Genomic DNA, 22,877 nt, shown 5'->3' on the forward strand with positions numbered 1-22,877 from the left:
TGCATGGTTTGTATGATTTGAGTTGTATTATTGCTATGAATTAGAGGCTTTAGGTTGGTTTGAACAGCTTACACGTGTCAATCGGAGCCACAATTGATGCTAATTAGTTTTTAGGTATGTCGGACGGTCTTATGGATGGATCTAAATATCTTATCAAACAAGTCGAATATTCGGCTCTTATCTACAATAAAAAATAATACTTGTGACATAAAAAATAATATTTTTTTCCCTCATAAATCGTATACATATATGAGATCTCTCCTATAAAATGGATTCATGAGACCCTCTCATTAAAAATTTGTGTTAGTTTTTTAGCTATAGCGTGCAACGAGTTATAATTTGATATCGAACTTGAAATCTAGTCCCAAACATACTAATTTATCCTTCTTTCTCAAGAACTCTTCTACAAAAAATGTTATGACATGCACAATATATACCATGTTTGGCCATTTAAAAACATGGGTAAAATCAATCAATTCGGAGCCTTGTAGTCAATACCATTAACTGAATCAGCCAAACAGGTACAACCAAAAAATTGGATATGATCAAATTCCCGTAGTTTGGATAAAAACGAGCCTTAATAAACACACTTGTTCTTTCCCATTTACAGTAATATATTCACTCAAGAACTTGGTAAAAAACTACTGGCAATTACATGGAACATGAATATGACAAAGATTGCTAAGTGTACAACAGATGCGCAGCGGCTCCGGCGTGCGGTTGAGATACAACACATGCTTCGAAAGATTGCTGTCTTTTTCTTGGATCAAATCCTGGAACCTTAGACGACGTGTCTGATTTGAGGGGATTTCTTGTGTTTGATGTCCCCTTATGATCATGTGATTTATGTGCGTCTCCGGCGACTCTAACAGCTTTCTCACTTTTACAGCCCGAAAGAATGCCCGTGCGCCGTTTCGGCACTTGTTTGAGTGGGCTGTTTCTTGGATTCGGGCATGGTTTTCGAGGATGATTCGGGGTGACGGTGACGGTGGAAGTGGTGGCGGTGCTGGTGGCGGTGGCGGTGGTGGATCTCAGCTCTTCGAAATCCGAAAAGACGGAGAAATCCGCCGCGCTGGCCGTGACAACGCTCCACTCTATACTGGCTTCACTTGGGGCGTAGCAATTTCTAGGTGTTATGCAGCCCGACAGGCCACCCGATGCCTGCCTGGAAAGGAATGAATTACCTTTCGACAGGCTTTGGATTTCGAATAGATCGTCGCTGTCGTCGCTGTCGCTGTCGCTGTCGTTGTTCAAATCGCTGCAAATCGGAGGGATATTCTTGATTTCTTCGGTTACTCCTCCTGGAACAAGTGCATCCCAAGTCAACATTGACAGCTTCTTGTCCAGGCTCAGGCTGTTCTTGCCCCTTCCCAGAATCGGGGACGCGAATACATCCAACGATTTTCGCTTAGGGGCATCGTCTAATTCTTCGGCTTGTGTTTGCATTATTCTAGCTGCTGCCTGATTTCCAGCCTTGGAATTGAAAACAGGGAAGCTAAAATGGCCCTGCTCTTTCATCTCGGATTCAGGAAACTTGGCTCTCGAATCATGTTCCAACGACAGGGATTTGATCTTAACCGAATATGGATCACTGCAGGTTTTAACCAGATTACTACCACTCTTAATGGAACAGTTAATATCCCTGTCGAAATCCCCTGTCTCCACAGAATTCTTGTCACTACAAGAACAGCTGCAGCCAATGTTGGCAAGAAAGCTCTTCCTTTTCATCTTCTTGGCCTTCTGGTTCTTCGGACCACAATGCAACATGCCGCTCCCACTGTTCCAGCTGCTCGACTCAGATCGAACACTCGGGGTGGCGGCGGCTACCTGATCCGGATCTTTTGTTACAGGCAACAAAACTTGAATGGGGTCATCTTTCTTGGACTCGTCTCTGTTCCCGACCTGAATCGGGCTATTGTAATTAGCCGTGCCTTCATTGAAGTACTTCTTCGCGTCGAAAACATCGATCTCTCGATCTTCTGTCGTTCTAATAGTCCTTCCAAGATTATAAGCATGATTATCGCGTTTGGAAGCTCGTAATTCGAGCACGAAGGTTTCCTCCACTCCATCCAAGTACGAGGAAAAGGAACTGTCCCTCAACTTGGTGCTACTTTCTGAAGCAGTACTCATGTTGTAAAATTTCGAAGAAATTTGGAATTTAGAGAATTTTTTTGATGTAGATATGAGGAGAGAGTTGGGATACAAACAGGTGAAAAAGTGGTGTCTCAAAGGAAACTTTGGCTTAATTTGAATCACATCATCTGCGTATTATATATGCACAAGCTTAAGTACCCTTGAGAGAAGACTGCACAAAAATGGATAAAATTGTATTAGGATTTTGTCATAAATCTTGGCATGTTCTTACATGTAATCCTCCTATGTCATTGTGTTTTATCTCTTATTACGCATGCACTCATCTATATTTAGACAATACATATCATGTTGATCCTTTTTACTTTTTTAGGCTTTTGTATATCAACATTTGGTCTCAATCAGATACATATATGGGGGGAAAGATGTTGCCTTTGATGAATGAGAGTCATCATTGAAAATCTTGAAATTGCTTTTTTAGATAAAAAATAATATATATAACCGAAGGGGGGAAATGAGGGGAGAATGGACTTTAGAGGGATTGAGACATAAAACACTATTTGATTTTGATCGCATCACATGGCGAGTCGACCACTTAACTTGCCCTCATGTGATCTGATTGGGTTATCCATTTATTTATTTCTTGGTAATTAACACTGAAAATGAGTATATTGATTTAATTGATTTAATTTTAAGAGAGCATATATCAGTGGATCACCAATAAATACATGTTCATTGCTTTTTTCGAATATAAAAAATAGTCAAAACAACTAGCCTTTTTTATTTTAATTAATAACAATAACCCATTTATCAAAAAGGTTAATTGGAACGATTAAATGGATGGATTAGATGTTCGAAATTTCGCTGTCTTGAATGAAATACTAAGTTGATAAAGGCCAAGAAACGAAAAATGTGGGTCAAGAAATGGATACCGACACTCGTGTTAGCTAAAACCTATAAATGCTCGAAATCAATACAGCTACGGCCTATAATTCCAAATCTCAATTATATCTGAATGGAAATTCAGAAGATGACACCTCGCTAGGCCCGCCCAATTGCAGGAATATTTAATAAATGCTATAAAAATCTAAGCAAAACTCATTAAATATTTAAATTTCAAGAATCTTCTTGGGAAATGACATGACAAAAATAATCATATTTGAATAATTGGTCTACAATGTGCAATAAATTCGCGAGTACATTGTAACTTGGCTCGATCTCTGAAACTCCAAGCAGTGAAATGCATTTTAAATTCATCTTCGGATGTATCCATACGAGCCTTTCAGCAGCTACTCTCACTTTCATTAAGTGATGAATCAAAATCTACCTCAGCGTGTACTCGAGTCCAAATGAACTCATTTCAAATTTCGAGCGAGCTAAAAATATTGATATTGGAACATATCAGCAACATCCAAGCAATATGTTGTATTCCAACATATCAGCAACATTCAAGCCATATGTTAAAGACAAAATAATAGTAGTCGTTGTTGAGTTGAATGAGTATTTAAATAGGTAACTAACTGATCCGGCGGAAGAAAACAATCTCAGAAAAATGAAAGATGGCGATGAAAAGCGCATGAGAGAATGATATGAAGGTCCACAAGAAGAATATATAATCCTATCATTTTCGGGATGTGATTAGCCAAATGTACAACCAATAATATCTCTACATATCCTGCATGGATGCAATGGGTCAGGAGGTCCACTATCCTTGACTGATTGTTAATCCTGGCCATCTAATGAATGAGTTGGGGACTCATAATTAATGGGATTGTGAAGTTGCTAACTATCGATCGGTTACAAGTATGGGCGAAAGAAACTGATTTTAATGGCAGAAAACAGCTAATAACCACCAACATTTAGTTGCACCGGACAAACATTCTTTCTGGAATGATTGAAGTTATCTGTACGAATATCAATAGCTGTGTGTGGAGAAATGACACTTGAATTGTCGTAAAGGATTGGAATTATACAGTTACTGATTGTTGAATTTTTTTACACAATTAAAAGCATCTTCGTCTAGACCATCAATTTGCAAGAAACCATAGATAACAAGAATCAAGATCACCTTTCACTTGTGCGCTGGCCACTTCAATGAAAAAACTTCGTTTTGGATTCTTGTATATCATAACACTTGTATCAGGAATGAATCGAGTTCGAAGAATTTGGTTTGTTAGTAACAAATGACATTTGACAATGAGTATAAGATCATATGAAATTCCTTGGCACGTGATAAGAGTATGGGTTTCTTTACCTTCAGCCTTGGCAGTGGTTAGACCAAAGTACAGAAGATCTCCCCTTATGATTCCTTGTAACGACGCTTCTCGGGTAGCTTCCTCGTCTTGTCAGGAGGCAACTTAAAATAAAGGTTAAAATGTTAACTTTGCATGATGCTGGATTAAAAAATGCAAATACCAAACAAGAACAACCACAAATTCAGTGGCTTGTACATTTTTCTTGAATCATAACACTAAACAAAAAACACTAGCCTTGAAGAGTTATTTTTTTATACCATGTTTGCAGTGTAAAAGCAGATGAAATCAAGTTAACTTTGGCTGCTGATGTTTACCTCAACATCAGAAAACATGACCACAATCCTCAAACCTCCCTTCCTCATATAATGCACCTAGAACATCTGCAGCACATGGCCACAGAGCCGGAGAAATCATTATTCATTTGAACTGTTAGTCAGGATGATTAAAATAACACGGATCTATATGTAGAGTAACTAGATGAAAACTAACAAAATGCTCAGTGTGATGTGAGCATCATTTTTAGTTGTGCGTACAATTCATCTAACACTCCTAATGCATGAAAAATGCTGAAAGTACATTGTACATAAAGAATTAACATGGTTTAAGTTTGATAATATAAAATCCAAGAGAATGTAAGAAAAAATAGATGTTTAGTCTATAGATCCTCTCCCTCTCTCTCCTCCGTAGTTGAGCCAAAGATATCAAAGCAAATGTCCGTCATTGATAAGTTACGTATCTGAAATTCTGTCCCACAAAATTAACTAGTATATTAGTATAGGGCAAGTGAGAATTGAGTGATTTCTCAACTGTACAGATTCTAAACATCATCAAGAACTGAAGAAAGTCATTCTTACCAGAAAATACAGATTCAGATGTTCCAGCAAGTATAACTAACCTAGCAAGATTTGTCGACCACTCTACCTAGATCTGATCAATTAGCAAATAAAAATCACTACATTTTACAAGGAGATTCAAAGATGCTTCCATGCACCTTATGCTCAGTGGAGCTTATAGAATGAAACAGCAGTAAAAACTGGGGGCGAAGTCAGTACTAGTCCTATGATAAGGCAGAAAAGAAGCAAGAAACCGATCCTTATACTTTAAGTAAAACAATTTTAGAAATCCAAACATCATGAAAGAAATAGCATACCACAACCATCGTGTTAGTCAAAGAAAAGGGAATAATTGGAAGACTGGTAACTAAGGGTTGCTACAACAAATTTCACTCTTACTTTATCTAGATATGTAGCAATGGTTCCCTTTGTGTTTTTATCTTTTCACTAAAACATTGACACACACGATTCTCTATCTTGCGCAAGTACGAATTTACAGATGAGGAGTCAACAAATCTCGTAAATTTATGCCGTATTATACATGCCAAAATGACTCTTATCAGGAGAAGCTCTTTCAAATGGAAAGAACAAGCCCAATGCATCCAAATTAAACATCCAATTAAGTTCCATCAATATACTTTCTAACCCAACAAAGTACATGAAACATATGCGAACTGAATCTCAAAATCATAAATCCACAAAAAAATGCAATCAACACGTGACAAGAAAGATATAATGAACAGTACACTTGATTGCAATGCCACTTTGCATGGAATCTTTATTGTAATCCATCTCAGAAATTCCACTCAACTTCACGTCCTCCCATCAATCGAATAATCGAGCAAGGAAATCAGAGAAAACGAAGAACATCTTCTGTGAACTGACTATTCATTCATCAGCATTACAAAAACGTAGAGTCACATGTGTTTGTGTATAAATTATACGGCTGTCTGCTATTTACTTTCATCTAACTAGCTTGCTAACCATTTTAAACATCTGACTAATTACCTAATCAAGCAACCAACTTGTAGACATATAATGAGTCAACTACAAAAGACAAATGAGGCAACGGGTAAGTACCTGATATTGCCTCACAAATCTCGCCCTGATAATGAATCAATGCATAAAACCTTTTAGAAAAAACAAATCGAGATTACTCAATTAATATAACTCTATTAAGCCCTAACTTGTCCGTCTTCCATGATTAACAAAAAATTCAGGCTTTCACCTCCGGTGAATTGACGGAGGAATCGAATTGAATTCCGTCTTCATGAATTTAGAAACGAATGGTTTCGAGTGCGAAAAAGGGAGAAACAAAAAAGCGAGAAGATTTGGGGAACCGGAAATCATTTGTTCAGCTGAGCTACATATGAAAATGGGAAAATTGATTTTTATTTTTATTTTTTTTAGATTTTGATGTTTTAAGTTGTAAAATATTGCAAAATTTAAGCTTTATTACGTTGTTTTTAGTTTTTTTTTAAATAAAGTTTACTTCTTCTTTTTTTTTTTTTGATTTAATATGGTGATGTTTGTACAATATTGTATATGCTTTGAATAAAAAATAGTAAAATTGTTAAAATAAAAAAGTACAGAACTAAAACTGAAATTTGATATTAAAAAAAATCGGCAAAGTTGACAATTTAAATTTTAATAAATAGCCTTGGTCAAATTATTTTTACAAAACTAAAAATTACTTCAAATAAAAGAAGATTATTTTTTTTTAAAAAAAAAGGTTTAACATGATTATTTCACTAACTGCTCAAAAAAATTTATTTTCAAAAAAATTAATTTACCAAAAATAAATTTTTTCATAAAATATTTATATAATGAATAACTAACTTTTTTTGGGTAGTTATAATGAATAACTAACTAATTATTGTAAAAATTCAATTTGATTCCAATTTTAAAATTTATTTGTATGCGTAAAAATTAATTTTGTACATGATATATTTGTTAAATAGTAAATTGATATACGAATTTAAGTTAAAAATCTAATTGATATATATTCATCGAATTCCGATCAATTTTTGATAATATTTAAATATTTAAGTAAAACTCATTTGTCTTATTAAAAAAAAAGACTTTTTTTATTTTTTAATTAGATATATTTTTAAATTATATTTTAGAAGTGACAAATGATTTGGTTAAAATTTTTATTTGTAACATAATATATATTATATTAGATAGATTAAATAGATTATATTTTTCAACAAGAAAATATTAGATTGATTAATTAAGTAAAATATACCGTATTTAAATAATTATAAATAAATAAATATATCGATAATATAGAAAATAAATATAATATATTTTATATAGCAAATTTTTTTAATTGGCCAATCATGTGGGCTCCACATGTGGAACCCATATGATTGGCCAATAAAAAATTGACTCACTATCCATGGGATAGTATTATAGCATCGACACACTTGAGATTTCGACACATCATTTGTCAAATAAGACTTTGAAACTTTTTTTAGTCAAAAGACTATTAAGCAATAGTTGACCTACCAAATTACTTTTACTCATTATATTTATATATACTATTATATAAAAGTTGATGGTTTTTGAATAACCATTTTTTGATATGTCATGACACACTAAAAATATCTTCTAATTTTACATTTTTTTTCTATTTTTTCTCATCTATTTTTTTGAATATAGTAGATAATATATTGTTTCATAAATAAAAATTTATAAAATATCATATATTATATCACACACGCAATTGTGCGTGCTTCTGTCGCTAGTTACTGTTATGTAACTGTTGAATATTGTACCACATCGATTGGATAGAGTTTCTGGGAGCCCTTAATATAGACAAGAGCAACTCTCACCTCTTGAGCTAGCTTTTGAGGTGAGTTAGGTCCAAGTCTAATTTTTTAACATGATTTCAGAGCTCAGGCCCTCCGTGTGTGTTGGACCGCCCATAATTGGGTTGCCTATAGTTAGGTCATCCGTTAATATATCCACGCTCCAAATGTTCAGTCCTTGGCGTGTGGGTGTGTGTTGAATATTGTCTCACATCGGTTGGATAGAGTTCCTGGGAGTAGGGGTGTTCATCGGTCGGTTCGGTTTTAATTTGTTTAATTTCGGTTCGGTTTTTCGGTTTTCGATTTATAAAAAATTTAATCTGAAGTCAAACCGTTCTACTTCGGTTCGGTTTGGTTTTTGTACTATAATGGACCGGTTTATACAGTTCGATTTGGTCGGTTTGATAATTAATAATACATAACACAATAAAGTTATAGTCATATAATGAAAAAACAAAAAATAACAAACAATACAAGGACAAACATAGAACCGCATTTTTATAATAATTTAAAAAAAAAACAACTCAAAGTTTGATACGGTTATTCCGATTTTGATACAATTGTTAAAATTAATAATATAAATACATTTTAAAATATAATATGTTTTTTTACATGATTTCTTAGTAAAAACTTTAAAAATAAAGTTTAAATACCTTACAAAAACAACAATCAACTAAAAATTACATAAATAACAATCAATTAATCAACTATAAATTACATAAACAACAACAATGATTAAATAAAAAACAATCAACAAAATATTATTCAAAATAATTATTCATTCCATAAATATCATCTCATAACATATATAATATAAATAAAAAATATAAATAAAATTATTAATTTAATTCAATTTCGATTTTTTCGGTCGGTTCGGTTTTGACATATATAATCCAAAACCAAACCAAATAAACTTCGGTTTTAATATTTATATCCGAATTACAAAATACGGTTTTCGGTTCGGTTCGGTCTTTGATTTTTTCGGTTTGGATTTTCAATTTTTTTGGTTTTATCCGAAATATGAACACCCCTGCCTGGGAGCCCTTAATATAGACAAGGGCAACTCTCACCCGTTAATATTTTCACGCTCCAGATGTTCATTATTTGGCGTGTGGGGGGTTGGTTTCTTGGTACCCCAAAAGTATAAAAAAAAATATTAAAAAACACACAATAAATCATTATCCTCCACTATCTCAATTTTTTTTTTCATTTAGTTATTTTTCTCATTTTCCTCCCAAATTTTGTATGTAATATATAATATATTTATTTTATTTGAAAATTAATAATAATTTATATTTATTTATTTATTTTTAAATTTCAAATTATTCGAAAAAATTAATGAAGTGAAAAATATTTAATAGAAGTAGTGATGTTTTGGTTACTATTATTCATCCAAAAAAATTATTTTTTTAAATTAAAATTAAGTATAATAAAAACAACGTGTCCTAATATGCTCGTGTATATAAATAATAAGGCTCCGTTTGGACAACAATTTTAAAAACGTTTTTGTAAAAGTGTTTTTAAAAACTATTTTATAAAAATGTTTTTGTAGTTAAAAAGGTGTTTGGACAACTATTTTATAAAAACAATTTTAAAGTTAAAAATAAAAAAATAGGTGTTTGGAAATCTATTTCATAAAAATTTCTTATTTTGTTCTCATGTCTATGATTGAAAGTTTTTTTTATTTTTCTTTTTTTATATATACTTGTGATTGATTTTATTTTCATTCTTTTTTATCATTAATGCATAACTAAATGTATAAACATTAAACAAAAAAATTTCTCCAAGAGCTAAAATTACAATTACGAGGGTTCGTCACTTCAACTTCAGATTTTTTAGAGCAAACTTGTAATATTATTAACTAGGAGAAATGTCCAAAATTAGTTACACTAATTATATACACGAAGAGTAACACTCCTGTGAGACAGTCTCATACGTGAGACGGGTTAAACATACCCATATTTACAATAATAAGTAATACTTTTGGCATAAAAAGTAGTACTTTTTAATGGGTGACCCAAATAGGATACCCGTCTCACATAATTAACCCATGAAACCGTCTCATGGGAGTGTTTGTCATACACGAAATAGTAAATTAAACAAAGTTTAGAAATGTATACAAAGATTATATCATAGAGAGACATTTGCAAATAAAATGTATACAACAAAAAACCGCTCAACAATTGAAACGTCCTAAAACTACTACTGAATTTTTTTTTAAAACTCTCTTATAATAAAATAATGAATATAAATATATATATGCCCATGCATATATATATATATATCATACTTAAAAATAACTTTACTTAATTTAAAATACATAAACACAATAAATATAATAAAAGTACACACATTCAATTAAATACTTAAAATTAATTACTAAATAATATTTCATAAAAATTTCATAATAAAATTTCTAATTAATACTTCCTACACAAAAATCCATGCAAACTAAAAATAAATAAATAATTAAATCTAAAATCCAAGCATACTCTCAAAAATCTAAAAATAATGAAACGTGTGCGGAAATACGTATTTTAAATCTCAACATAAGTATCATAATTGAGCGATGATCACGGGTTCTAGCCGCCTGGATACTCATACGCCCTCGTCGCCAGTCGGGAACACATTATCCTTATTGACATTTTGCTCATCTGCACCATTTAAATCTAATGAGCCTAGAGGCTCAGCACGTTCTATCCTTACATAACAAAAATCCATGTCGGTGGCATCATACTAAGCGATTGATCAATCTATAAACCAACGTACGCGACGGTGGGGTTTCCACCTCTGTGTTGCCACTTCACCAGCCCTCTCAGCTGGATCCATAAGCTCATCATACTTATACATCATTAGGAAGGTCACCAGGCCCAGGTATCCCGGCCTCCAACCACATCACTTTCCACCTTCACTTCAACTTTCATAAAAATATATTTTTCTTAACATACATTTAAACTTATCATAAAAATTCTTACATGATTCATGAACTAAAAAAAAATCTCATTTATTTCTTTATTTCATGAAAATTCACCCGTAAATATATATTTTATTTATTTTCTTAAAAATCATACTTATATATCTAATAAAAATGCATGCATGAATTAAATATATATTTACGGACCTTTTAATTTTCCAAGGACTTGTTTAAGCTGCTGACCACTTAACTTAAACCTATAAATTCCTAGACTGACACAATAAGTAATTAGCCCAACATGACCTGGCCCATTAATTCTCATGGACCCCTAGATCCATGTAAAACTAATAAGCTCACTAAAACATTAATTAAATCCATTAAATTACTTAGAATTAATCAAATAAATTATTAACTAGTTTATTAACCTATAAATTAGACCATTAAATTACTAAACCCGACACATCTTGGCCCAATAATTCTCATGGATCACACGGCCCATGACAAGTTAGTGGGCTCACTTCATTAATTAATTAAGCCCATAATTAAAATTAAACTAGTCTAATTAATTAATTAACTCGAGCCCAATCTCATTTATTATTAACTTAATCTCTTATTTAATTTAAAATAAAAATACTCGAGTCTAACTAATATAACTCAAACCCGGACCAAACTAACTTGACCCATTATATTTTAGACCTGACCCGGACCCGAAAAACCAAGCCCGGCCCGCCAAAACACAAGACGCAACCCTAGCCTTCCTCTCCCAAAGCCCAACTCACGGCAGCCCTGAGCGGCTTCAGAAAAACTGATCGTGCCGCCTGCTCAGGCCACCTTTGGCCGTGAAACCACTGCCCATACTTAGCTAACATCCAGGCGGTTCTAACGCAACAAATTTGACTTAAAACCAAGCTCTGTAGAAGGAGAACAAACCAAAACAACAGAACCCCTCTGCTGCTGTACGCGCAGAACGCGACTCGACACTTCAGGCTGTTTGGCCGCCCAGCTCCGGCCACCACCTGCCGGAGCACTACCTGGAATACCTTCCCCAAGGTCTGGCTGTTTTAACCCCACCAGAACCAGACCCTAACTCACCCTATGGACCAAGAACGAGCCATTTTTCTGAAACTGCTCAACCTGCACCAAATCTGTCTTCTATAGTGCACCCAGCCTAAACCAGCGATTAAGCCACATGAACCACCATACAATCACGACCCTAAGGACCCTAACTCAGCCCTCAACCAATGTGGTCAGCCCCTCAAATAGCCTTAGATCAGAATATATGAAGAAACATGGGTTATGTACCTAAAAACGTGAACCATGCATGATCATGTGAAGAATTTCATTCAAAACCACAAACGCATACATAATATGATCATTCATGTTTAAAAAGAACTGTGTAATATGATTTAAATGGTGTTCAAGAATGGATTCGAGACGTACCTTGATAATTATTTAGACGAAACGACGTAAACGACGCGTATCGGGCTCGCCGAAACGAACGGATCTTCTAAATAATCCAAAAACCTTCAAAGATCGGCTATGAGGCTGGGAAAACTCTGATGGAACGTGAAAATGGTGGAGAAGAGGGTGATGGAGGCGGCTTAGAGAGTTTAAGCGTGAGATAGGGTAAATCTTTTTTTTAAAAAGATAATCTGGGTTTAATAAATAAATAGATAATTAAGATAAATATATACTCTAAACATATAGAATTTTAAAACTCTTAAATACAATATAAATTTGATATTTAACCTTAAATTCCAAAATTATAATTAATGGGATTTTTAAAGCTTAATAAAAGTCATTAAAATGACTTATCTTGGGTAAAAACGGACCTATAAATATATATATATATATATAAACACTATAATTTTCTTGAAATAATACCTTAAAATAATATTTTAAGGCTACAAAAAATCTCAGAAAATATTTTGGGTGAAAACTAACATCTCGTCCGTCCACGGTTCCGCCTACGCGATCATAAAATAAACTTTCTCAAATAAATTCATAAATAACATCATACCGATTTAAATGCCGAAACAATATTTAAAACATGCCAATAAATCAAATAATTCACATAATAACATATAAAATTAATTTAACACATTTTTACATTATTTTAAAATTATTAAATCTCCTAGTTATGCATGCGGATTTACGTAGCAAATTTTCGGACGTTACAATTCTCTCCCCCTTAAATGGAATTTCGTCCTCGAAATTGGATTTAACTTAGTCGTCTAATAACAAATGACTAAAAAATTCTCAAAACTAATTTTCAAACTTAAATCCCAAAAACATAACTTAATTTATATATCTAAAATTCAAATTAAATCTAAAAAAAAAATTTTAACTTGTCAAACTTAAATCTAAAATAATAACTTAATCTACAAATCTAAGTGTCAAACTAGCTTACGTCTCATAAATTATCAAACTTAATTTTCTAAACATATATCATTCTAGTCATCCTGGTGTGTAATGCGTCTCAGAGGCATACTCCAATTTCCATAAATTCTCTACGTAACTGCATTGCATAACTAAATATTTTTAACTTTAATAATGTCATAACTTAAAATTTTCATTTTCATAAATCATTAAAACAAAAATCATGTGTCCCATGCATAAAACATAATTTAAAACATTTAAAACTTACAGACTGGCTGTGCGGCTTCTGAGCTCCTTGTAGCAGGCTATTTACCCTCCAAGAACCATGGCTCTGATACCAAATGAAACGTCCTAAAACTACTACTGAATTTTTTTTTTAAACTCTCTGATAATAAAATAATGAATATAAATATATATATGCCCATACATATATATATATATCATACTTAAAAATAACTTTACTTAATTTAAAATACATAAACACAATAAATACAATAAAAGTACACACATTCAATTAAATACTTAAAATTAATTACTAAATAATATTTCATAAAAATTTCATAATAAAATTCCTAATTAATACTTCCTACACAAAAATCCATGCAAACTAAAAATAAATAAATAATTAAATCTAAAATCCAAGCATACTCTCAAAAATCTAAAAATAATGAAACGTGTGCGGAAATACGTATTTTAAATCTCAACATAAGTATCATAATTGAGCGATGATCACGGGTTCTAGCCGCCTGGATACTCATACGCCCTCGCCGCCAGTCGGGAACACATTATCCTTATTGACATTTTGCTCACCTGCACCATTTAAATCTAGTGAGCCTAGAGGCTCAGCACGTTCTATCCTTACATAACAAAATGAAACCACACACAAGCACACATCATATAAAATACGTAAATATAAATATACGTGCATGATCTTAAAATTATATGCATATAAACATAAAATAAAGTAATTATACTGATTTATCATAAAGCTAAACATATGTCATCATACTTAATAAATCTCATAAAATAACTTATCATGATTTCTTAGTTCTCAACAGGTCGTATCCATGTCGGTGGCATCATACTAAGCGATTGATCAATCTATAAACCAACGTACGCGGCGGTGGGGTTTCCACCTCTGTGCTGCCACTTCACCAGCCCTCTCAGCTGGATCCATAAGCTCATCATACTTATACATTATTAGGAAGGTCACCGGGCCTAGGTATCCCGGCCTCCAACCACATCACTTTCCACCTTCACTTCAACTTCCATAAAAATATATTTTTCTTAACATACATTTAAACTTATCATAAAAATTCTTACATGATGCATGAACTAAAAAAAAATCTCATTTATTTCTTTATTTCATGAAAATTCGCCCGTAAATATATATTTTATTTATTTTTTTAAAAATCATACTTATATATCTAATAAAAATGCATACATGAATTAAATATATATTTACGGACCTCTTAATTTTCCAAGGACTTGTTTGAGCTGCTGACCACTTAACTTAAACCTATAAATTCCTAGATTGACACAATAAGTAATTAGCCCAACATGACCTGACCTATTAATTCTCATGGACCCCTAGATCCATGTAAAACTAATAAGCTCACTAAAACATTAATTAAATCCATTAAATTACTTAGAATTAATCAAATAAATTATTAACTAGTTTATTAACCTATAAATTAGACCATTAAATTACTAAACCCAACACATCTTGGCCTAATAATTCTCATGGATCACACGGCTCATGACAAGTTAGTGGGCTCACTTCATTAATTAATTAAGCCCATAATTAAAATTAAACTAGTCTAATTAATTAATTAACTCGAGCCCAAACTCATTTATTATTAACTTAATCTCTTATTTAATTTAAAATAAAAATACTCAATTCCAACTAATATAACCCAAACCCGGACCAAACTAACTTGACCCATTATATTTTAGACCCGACCCGGACCCGAAAAACCAAGTCCGGCCCGCCAAAACACAAGACGCAACCCTAGCCTTCCTCTCCCAAAGCCCAACTCACGGCAGCCCTGAGCGGCTTCAGAAAAACTGATCGTGCTGCCTGCTCAGGCCACCTTTGGCCGTGAAACCACTGCCCATACTTAGCTAACATCCAGGCGGTTCTAATGCAACAAATTTGACTTAAAATCGAGCTCTGTAGAAGGAGAACGAACCAAAACAACAGAACCCCTCTGCTGCTGTATGCGCAGAACGCGACTCGACACTTCAGGCCGTTTGGTCGCCCAGCTCCGGCCACCACCTGCCGGAGCACTACCTGGAATACCTTCCCCAAGGTCTGGCGGTTCTAACCCCACCAGAACCAGACCCTAACTCACCCTATGGACCAAGAACGAGCCGTTTTTCTGAAACTGCTCAACCTGCACCAAATCTGTCTTCTATAGTACACCCACCCTAAACCAGCGATTAAGCCATATGAACCACCATACAATCACGACCCTAAGGACCCTAACTCAGCCCTAAACCAATGTGGTCAGCCCCTCAAACAGCCTTAGATCAGAATATATGAAGAAACATGGGTTTTGCACCTAAAAACGTGAACCATGCATGATCATGTGAAGAATTTCATTCAAAACCACAAACGCATACATAATCTGATCATCCATGTTTAAAAAGAACTGTGTAATATGATTTAAATGGTGTTCAAGAATGGATTCGAGACGTGCCTTGATAATTATTTAAACGAAACGACGTAAACGACGCGTATCGGGCTCGCCGGGACGAACGGATCTTCTAAATAATCCAAAAACCTTCAAAGATCGGCTATGAGGCTGGAAAAACTCAGATGAAACGTGAAAATGGTGGAGAAGAGGGTGATGGAGGCGGCTTAGAGAGTTTAAGGTAAATCTTTTTTTTTTAAAAAAAGATAATCTGGGTTTAATAAATAAATAGATAATTAAGATAAATATTTACTCTAAACATATAGAATTTTAAAACTCTTAAATACAATATAAATTTGATATTTAACCTTAAATCCCGAAATTATAATTAATGGGATTTTTAAAGCTTAATAAAAGTCATTAAAATGACTTATCTTGGGTAAAAACGGACCTATAAATATATAATATAAACACTATAATTTTTTTGAAATAATACCTTAAAATAATATTTTAAGGCTACAAAAAATCTCATAAAATATTTTGGATGAAAACTAACATCTCGTCCGTCCACGGTTCCGCCTACGCGATCATAAAATAAACTTTCTCAAATAAATTCATAAATAACATCATACCGATTTAAATGCCGAAACAATATTTAAAACATGCCAATAAATCACATAATTCACATAATAACATATAAAATTAATTTAACACATTTTCACATTATTTTAAAATTATTAAATCTCCTAGTTATGCATGCGGATTTACGTAGCAAATTTCCGGACGTTACAACAATTGTCCCCTTGATTTCAAGAGCCATCCACCACCTTAGGCCTTTTGTAATTCTTCAACAAAAAGAGCTACGAACAACACAAACTGAAGAAAAAACCTAGCATAGGTTCCTCCTATTCTTCAGAGTGCATTGCCTCACTCTTTGCTCTCTTTCCTAAACTAAAGAGCAGCAACACCTTAAGGGCTCTCACTTTCGTTACTATCATTAGCCTCCTCTCTGTCTTTTGTTATAGAAACATTGGCATCTTGAATAGGACCAAGCTCTCCACCAAGTTTCTGTGAACTTGGTTTGGAGTCATTTTTATTTGGGGGATCTGCAGGGTCTACAGCAGCACACCATATGTATAGGCCAAAAACGCATATGATCTGAGAAAGGACAAGGTAACAACATAAAAATATAGGAAAAGCATATCAGTCTCAATGTGCTCATTAAACCATCAATTCAATACACATGATGCAAATGCTGGTCTCATCCGGTACATAGATACAGTGAGGCACCACATGCAGAATTATCCATAAAAGTTATAAACGAAGATAACAAGGTAGACATGGCAGATGGTGCAGATATTATTTTCTTGAAACTGGCTTAGGGAATTTCTATTTCAGGTGAGTGACTCAGTCAAAAAAACAAGAACCAAACTTTCAGATACAAGTTTCTTTCGAGATGGACAAAAAATTATATTATAATGTTAAAAGAAGAATGCGATGCGCTCACAAGAGGAGTATAAATCCCCATGGCTATGTATTGGAATAACATCTTTCCTAGAAAATTCTAACTTCATCGTCTCCAAAATATGCTCCTTAACTCCCAAAAAGCAGAGTCCACAACCCAAATCCTAGATTTCCGTTCTTTCAATCTTAGAACCCAGAAGTCATTAACCAAACCAGCACTAAAACTCCAAAAGTTTTGATATATGACAAAATCAAGAATAATAAGTAACCAAACACTTACCTCTACGTCGTCCCAATCAAACATGGTCATCAAATCAACAGGAACCCAACAAAGTTTGTGTTCACAATCTAAACAGTTAGAATTTAAACATTCTATAGATAATGTGAGGAATGTGTAAAGTGGTGAAAAAATGCACCAGCCAATGTTGCAACCGTATCACTAACCTAGCTTGACAACATTAACAAATCCGAAGGCACAAGAACAATGAGAAACAATCTGATAATTTTGATCCACTAGTAAAGGATAATGTTCAACAATCGAACAAGAATATACCAAGCCGGATACTCGCATGTTCATACCCAATCTTTCCATTGCTTCGTTCAAGCATGAAACCACTTCTTTCCCTGCCTGTAAAACAGATTTTTACACGTTTAATGATGTAAATATAAATATAATATGAACAAATATACACTTAACGGTTCCAGAAACAGCAAATCCCTTTGTTCATTTGATGAGAATGCCTGAATTGATTGAAGTCTGCTTCATTGGGAAAGAAAATGTGAATCCCAGAAGCGATGAAGTCGATAAGCTCCTAATCAAAAGCAAAAAATAATAAAAAATGCATACCGAAATCTCATGGTGTGATAGTTGAGTGTGGGAGGCTCAAACATTGCTGAAGATTTTGGCGCCGAACGCGGCGCCGGCAACGATCGGTGAGAGATAGGTGAAATGGGAGACAGAACTAGAGAGAAAGTTACACTATGTTTGGATCACGGCAATTGGACGGAATTTGGTGGGATTTGGAATTGGAAAATACCGTTTTAGTGTTTGACAACTTGGGATTTTAAAATGAGATTGGTATTTGGTGGGATTTCATAGGACTTGACAAAATTGGTCGGATTTCACGGGATTTCAAGTATTTGAGTTTATAAAGCAATATAATTATTTTTAATAATAAATTCATATACTTTACTTATAAATTTTAAGTTTTTTTTTATAATTTTTTTATAAAATATCATTTATCCAAAATTTATACTATCAAATTCCAAAATATATTTTAACTTTTTGCCAAACACAAAATGAAATTTCAATTCCATGGATTTTAAAATCCAAATCCAAATCCAAATCCAAATCCAATTCCAAATTCTATTTTTTAGACATCCAAACACACTGTTAGAGTTACGGAAGAGTGATTTGGGAGTAGAGTGACCCATTTACGTGATATCCGACCCTGACCCATATGACCCAATATTTTGACCCGCGTGTTTCTTGAAAAAACACCAAAAAAACATCTCATACTTGTTTTTCAAAAAGTGTATTTGAGAACACTTTTTATAGGATATTTTTAAAAAATGTTTTCTAAAAATCTTATCCAAACACATTTTAAAAATTTTTTAACTTGTAAAACACTAAAAAATGTTTTTTAAAAAGTTGTCCAAACACAGCCTAAGATTTTACATTTATCTTTTCCTTTCCGTTTGTGAGTGTAAAATGTGGCGTAAAAAACAAAAAATTACAGGCAGATCTCTGCGACTGTTCGTGTCTCCAACTCCAACTTCTCTCAACATTAACTGGATTTGGAATCTTCCATGAGGTTTTTTTTCTTCTAAATTTCTGCAAATTCTCTAGTATTTGAGCTGCAGATCTAATTTTCACGTCAAAATTGATAGCTTTACAATGCGCAGCTACATTCCTGAACTCGTTATCGAGAATTTCCAGTTTTTGTATACCGTTGGTTTGAATTTCTGGTAAGCTTTAATTCGCGGGTTTTAATCTTAGGAATTGATGCAAGTTTTACTGGTTTTCAGGTCAAATATAAGGAATTCTAAGAATTTTTTCGGTTGTTTCAAGATTGTATGTAGTCATGATGCGTATGTATTCTGAATTTTAGGTGCTGCTATGATGCATATAAAATGTGTTTTAGCTGCTAATTGCAGATCATGTATTTGGTTGCTTGAAGTGGAAAGCGTTCGTCTCTTTTGAGAATTTAAGCTCAAAAGATCGAATCAAGCTTGCATGATTTAAATATGTTAGTGTATTTTTTATGCTGTGTGCGTAGATCAAAATCTAGTTACTTATACGCGGAGCTTATAGGAACCATCCTCTATTCATTAAAGCAGATGAGCAGGTTTATAATTGAGTTGTGGGAGGCATGTATTGATGGCTAATTTCAAGAACACTGAATTGCTACCTGAGAGAAGAGGCATTGTTGGTGTGGTGAGTAAATCTCTGGATCAAAGTGAGCAAAAGTCACGGGCCTATCGTCGAGGGAGGAGGTTTGGTCGGATTTCTGGACAAGGATTCTTGTTTTGGTTGTTGTCCCTTGGAGTGTTCTTTTTCATGTATTTGGCTTATCTTGGTTTAAAGATGCATTTTCATGGTGAGTGAATTGCCTTTAAACTTCGCTGATCCCACCAGTAAAAACTTTCTTTTGGATTTGATAATTTTGATGTTTTGTAAAACTGCCATACATGCCCATATGCAAGACATTTCTTATAGTTAGAGGCGTTCTGCTGTGGATACCTGCTGACGATAATGTGAATCTTTTCTCCTCTAAGTTTAGTTTTTAATTTTTATCAGCTTTTTGTCAAAGTTTCTTTTAGGTGGTTGAAAACCAAGATGCTTCTCATAAATCGACGTTGCACTCAAAGTATCAAATGTTGATGTGCATAGAATCTTGAGTAAAACACAACATAATAATCATACATATTCTAACTTTGGAAAATTATTTGCTCAACAACGATTTTCATAATTTCTTATGTCTGAATATGCAGGAGATGTTTCTTCTTTGAGAGATGTAAAAGAAGAATTATTGGTAAAAAATGCTCCGGAGCAGCCACGGAGGAAGCCACATAGGCAACGTAAGAATGGGGTGATTCCGTGATTATTTTCTAGGTTTTCCTATTATCTCTCATTCAGGATCTGATAACTTAATTTTGCGCGGGCAACAATATATGCATGAGAAATTTTCTTAAAAACTCGTACAAGCTAAAGGGCGAAGTTTGAAATACAGTTTTAGCCGCTCGCACAGTATTAACTGTCACACGTACATTTGAGGTCCACAGGATCATATTCAGCAACACGAATAATATGTGTATCAAATATGATCCTTGGTAAACATAATGTTAGGATGAATTCATATCTTCATTACTTCGATTCTCAGGGTTCTCTGCATGTGAGGTACCATTTCTTGATTCAGTTACATATCTCCTTGAGCCCAAAGATAATGTGAAGTTTGCTCACTTCTCCTTGGGGTATATAGAAAGAGAGGAGAAACCCCCATTGAATGAAGCTCGGTTTGGTGGGCATCTAACTCCTGAAGAAAGAGAGGAATCCTACCATGCAAGTAATCGAACCATTTATTGTGGTTTTGTGAGCAAGCCTGATAGATTTCCAGGTACTGGATTTGATGTGGATGAGAAGGACAAAAAATATATGCATAAATGTATTGTCGTCGTGTCCTCTTGCATCTTTGGAAGCTCTGATTTTCTAAGAAGACCAAATAGCAAAGTGGTAACTAGTTTTGCCTTGTCCTCGATGGTTTTGTTTTTTTTTTGTTTTATTTTTTGAAGAAAACTCTAAGAAATCATATGATATTTTTTACATTATCCAGTTTTTGGTCTCGTAAGTCTAAATGATTTATGGATTCTGCAGTTTTGCATTAACTAAAAAATGTGCTGTTTAAGATATGCAAATCTTATATGGTATGTGGTGATTTGAATCTGTCAGTACTCAGTAGACTGACGCAAGCTTAATAACTGCAGATAAGTGAATACTCGAAGAAAAATGTTTGTTTTGTTATGTTTGTCGATGAAGAAAGTTTAGTTAAGTTGTCAGCTGATGGAAATATTCAAGATGAGAATGGAAACGTTGGCTTATGGAGGATAGTAATTGTAAAGAACTTACCATATGAAGATATGCGGAAAACTGGAAAGGTGCCTAAATTTTTATCTCACCGCCTTTTTCCTTCTTCCAGGTGATCCTCGGGCCAAAATGTATCTCTCTAAAACATGGATCTAATTTTTTTTTAAACATCAATTTTAATTTGACTAACGATTTAACTACTAGCTTGTGGATGTTCTAACTAGGTATTCGATCTGGCTTGATAGTAAGTTGCGGCTTAATGCTGATCCCATGCAGATCATTGAGTATTTTTTGTGGCGAGCCGGTTCAGAATATGCTATTTCAAATCATTATGCACGTCATTGTGTTTGGGATGAGGTGCTCCAAAACAAGCGGCTAAATAAATATAATCACTCTGCTATAGATGAACAGTTTCATTTCTACCAGTCCGATGGACTTACCAAGTTTGACTCTTCAGACCCACAAACACATCTTCCAAGCTGTACATATCGTTCATATCTCCATTTTGTTTTAATCATCATCGCGGTTTTTCTGCTAATTTTTACCGTCAACTTTATGTTTATGCAGTTGTGCCTGAAGGTTCATTTATTGTCAGGGCTCATACACCAATGTCAAATTTGTTTTCATGCCTCTGGTTCAATGAGATTGATCATTTTACATCACGCGATCAACTGAGCTTTGCATATACTTACTTAAAGTTGAGGCGGCTGAATCCCGAGACACACTTATATTTAAATATGTTCAAGGTCCGTTGTATGTTGAAGCAGCTGCCTTTGCATAAATTCTTGAATGACATTTCATGCCATCTTCCTAACATTATTCCTTCCAGGACTGTGAACGACGAGCAATCACAAAGCTGTTTCATCACAGATTACCTTAAGATTAAAGTCATCTGTACTCAATGTACCTTTACAGGAATGGATCAAATATCCAGTGTTTAGAGATAAATTTGTGCCCGGATCCACCGTCGTGAAGTTGCTATTCATCCTTCATCTGTTGCAGCAGAGAATGGGTGGATCCAATACCATATTCTGCAAATTTTTCATCAAGCTATCAAAGAATACAAAAGTTGTTCTAGTAAACCATACCTTCTTTATCTTTGTTCCCCAATAGTGCAAGATTCTAGTTTTGCCACTATACTTGTACGTGTTAGGTGAGTCTTACCCCAATTTTTTACTTTTTATACGACGGTGTGGACCAATTTATGCCTAACCAAGCATCTTGATTCTTAAACCCAATTCTTGAATGTATGAAGTGGGAGATAGACTTTGATTCTGTAATAACCATAATCTAATTAATTGGCATGATGAGTAATACTCATTTTACTTCTGCTACTTTACTCAGATATATCATATATGTACAACTTTTCTGAGGTCACTTGAATCTAGCCAATAAATTTTTAAATTAA

At 33.8% G+C, this 22,877-nt stretch overlaps 2 protein-coding genes and 2 long non-coding RNA genes across 24 annotated transcripts; 1 reads left to right on the top strand and 3 right to left on the bottom strand.

The window, feature by feature from the left end:
• Nucleotides 1-588: 588 nt before the first annotated feature.
• LOC140875862 (protein PHYTOCHROME KINASE SUBSTRATE 1-like) lies at nucleotides 589-2,392 on the bottom strand. Its single transcript, XM_073279684.1, has one exon. It carries the CDS (start codon nucleotides 2,128-2,130, stop codon nucleotides 682-684), a length of 1,449 nt encoding a protein of 482 aa, XP_073135785.1. The 5' UTR covers nucleotides 2,131-2,392; the 3' UTR covers nucleotides 589-681.
• A 755-nt stretch (nucleotides 2,393-3,147) lies between these two features.
• Nucleotides 3,148-6,529, bottom strand: LOC140889809 (uncharacterized). Of its 7 annotated transcripts, none has more exons than XR_012152165.1 (5): nucleotides 6,260-6,529; nucleotides 4,661-4,726; nucleotides 4,346-4,447; nucleotides 4,160-4,224; nucleotides 3,148-3,467 (listed from the first exon to the last, which is right to left on the bottom strand). It is a non-coding gene; the product is annotated as an uncharacterized lncRNA (long non-coding RNA). The 7 variants fall into 7 exon arrangements; XR_012152167.1 differs by adding exons at nucleotides 5,201-5,273; nucleotides 5,926-6,059 and having other exon boundaries at nucleotides 3,148-4,447; nucleotides 4,661-5,090; XR_012152162.1 differs by having other exon boundaries at nucleotides 4,160-4,447.
• A 10,040-nt stretch (nucleotides 6,530-16,569) lies between these two features.
• LOC140875994 (uncharacterized) lies at nucleotides 16,570-18,393 on the bottom strand. Its single transcript, XR_012148631.1, has 3 exons — nucleotides 18,233-18,393; nucleotides 17,939-18,013; nucleotides 16,570-17,079 (listed from the first exon to the last, which is right to left on the bottom strand). It is a non-coding gene; the product is annotated as an uncharacterized lncRNA (long non-coding RNA).
• Nucleotides 18,394-19,072: 679 nt separating this feature from the next.
• On the top strand, nucleotides 19,073-22,798 carry LOC140885405 (probable hexosyltransferase MUCI70). Of its 15 annotated transcripts, none has more exons than XM_073292395.1 (9): nucleotides 19,073-19,199; nucleotides 19,291-19,353; nucleotides 19,530-19,985; nucleotides 20,380-20,466; nucleotides 20,769-21,118; nucleotides 21,370-21,581; nucleotides 21,694-21,950; nucleotides 22,037-22,215; nucleotides 22,299-22,798. In XM_073292395.1, the coding sequence occupies exons 3-9, from the start codon at nucleotides 19,766-19,768 to the stop codon at nucleotides 22,347-22,349; spliced, it is 1,356 nt and encodes a 451-aa protein (XP_073148496.1). In that variant the 5' UTR covers nucleotides 19,073-19,199; nucleotides 19,291-19,353; nucleotides 19,530-19,765; the 3' UTR covers nucleotides 22,350-22,798. The 15 variants fall into 15 exon arrangements, with proteins under 15 accessions (XP_073148496.1, XP_073148504.1, XP_073148543.1 ...); XM_073292403.1 differs by having other exon boundaries at nucleotides 19,543-19,985; XM_073292442.1 differs by having other exon boundaries at nucleotides 19,723-19,985.
• The last annotated feature ends 79 nt before the right edge of the window (nucleotides 22,799-22,877 follow it).

Source organism: Henckelia pumila, chromosome 1 (genome assembly GCF_033568475.1).
Source record: "Henckelia pumila isolate YLH828 chromosome 1, ASM3356847v2, whole genome shotgun sequence".
NCBI lineage: Eukaryota > Viridiplantae > Streptophyta > Magnoliopsida > Lamiales > Gesneriaceae > Henckelia > Henckelia pumila.

Coding starts and splice junctions, on each gene's coding strand:
- LOC140885405 (XM_073292395.1), top strand. CDS start 19,766: ATGGCTAATTTCAAGAACACTGAATTGCTACCTGAGAGAAGAGGCATT. Junction 20,467..20,768: donor GAGGAAGCCACATAGGCAAC/GTAAGAATGGGG, acceptor TTCGATTCTCAG/GGTTCTCTGCATGTGAGGTA. Junction 22,216..22,298: donor TATATTTAAATATGTTCAAG/GTCCGTTGTATG, acceptor TATTCCTTCCAG/GACTGTGAACGACGAGCAAT.
- LOC140875862 (XM_073279684.1), bottom strand. CDS start 2,130: ATGAGTACTGCTTCAGAAAGTAGCACCAAGTTGAGGGACAGTTCCTTT.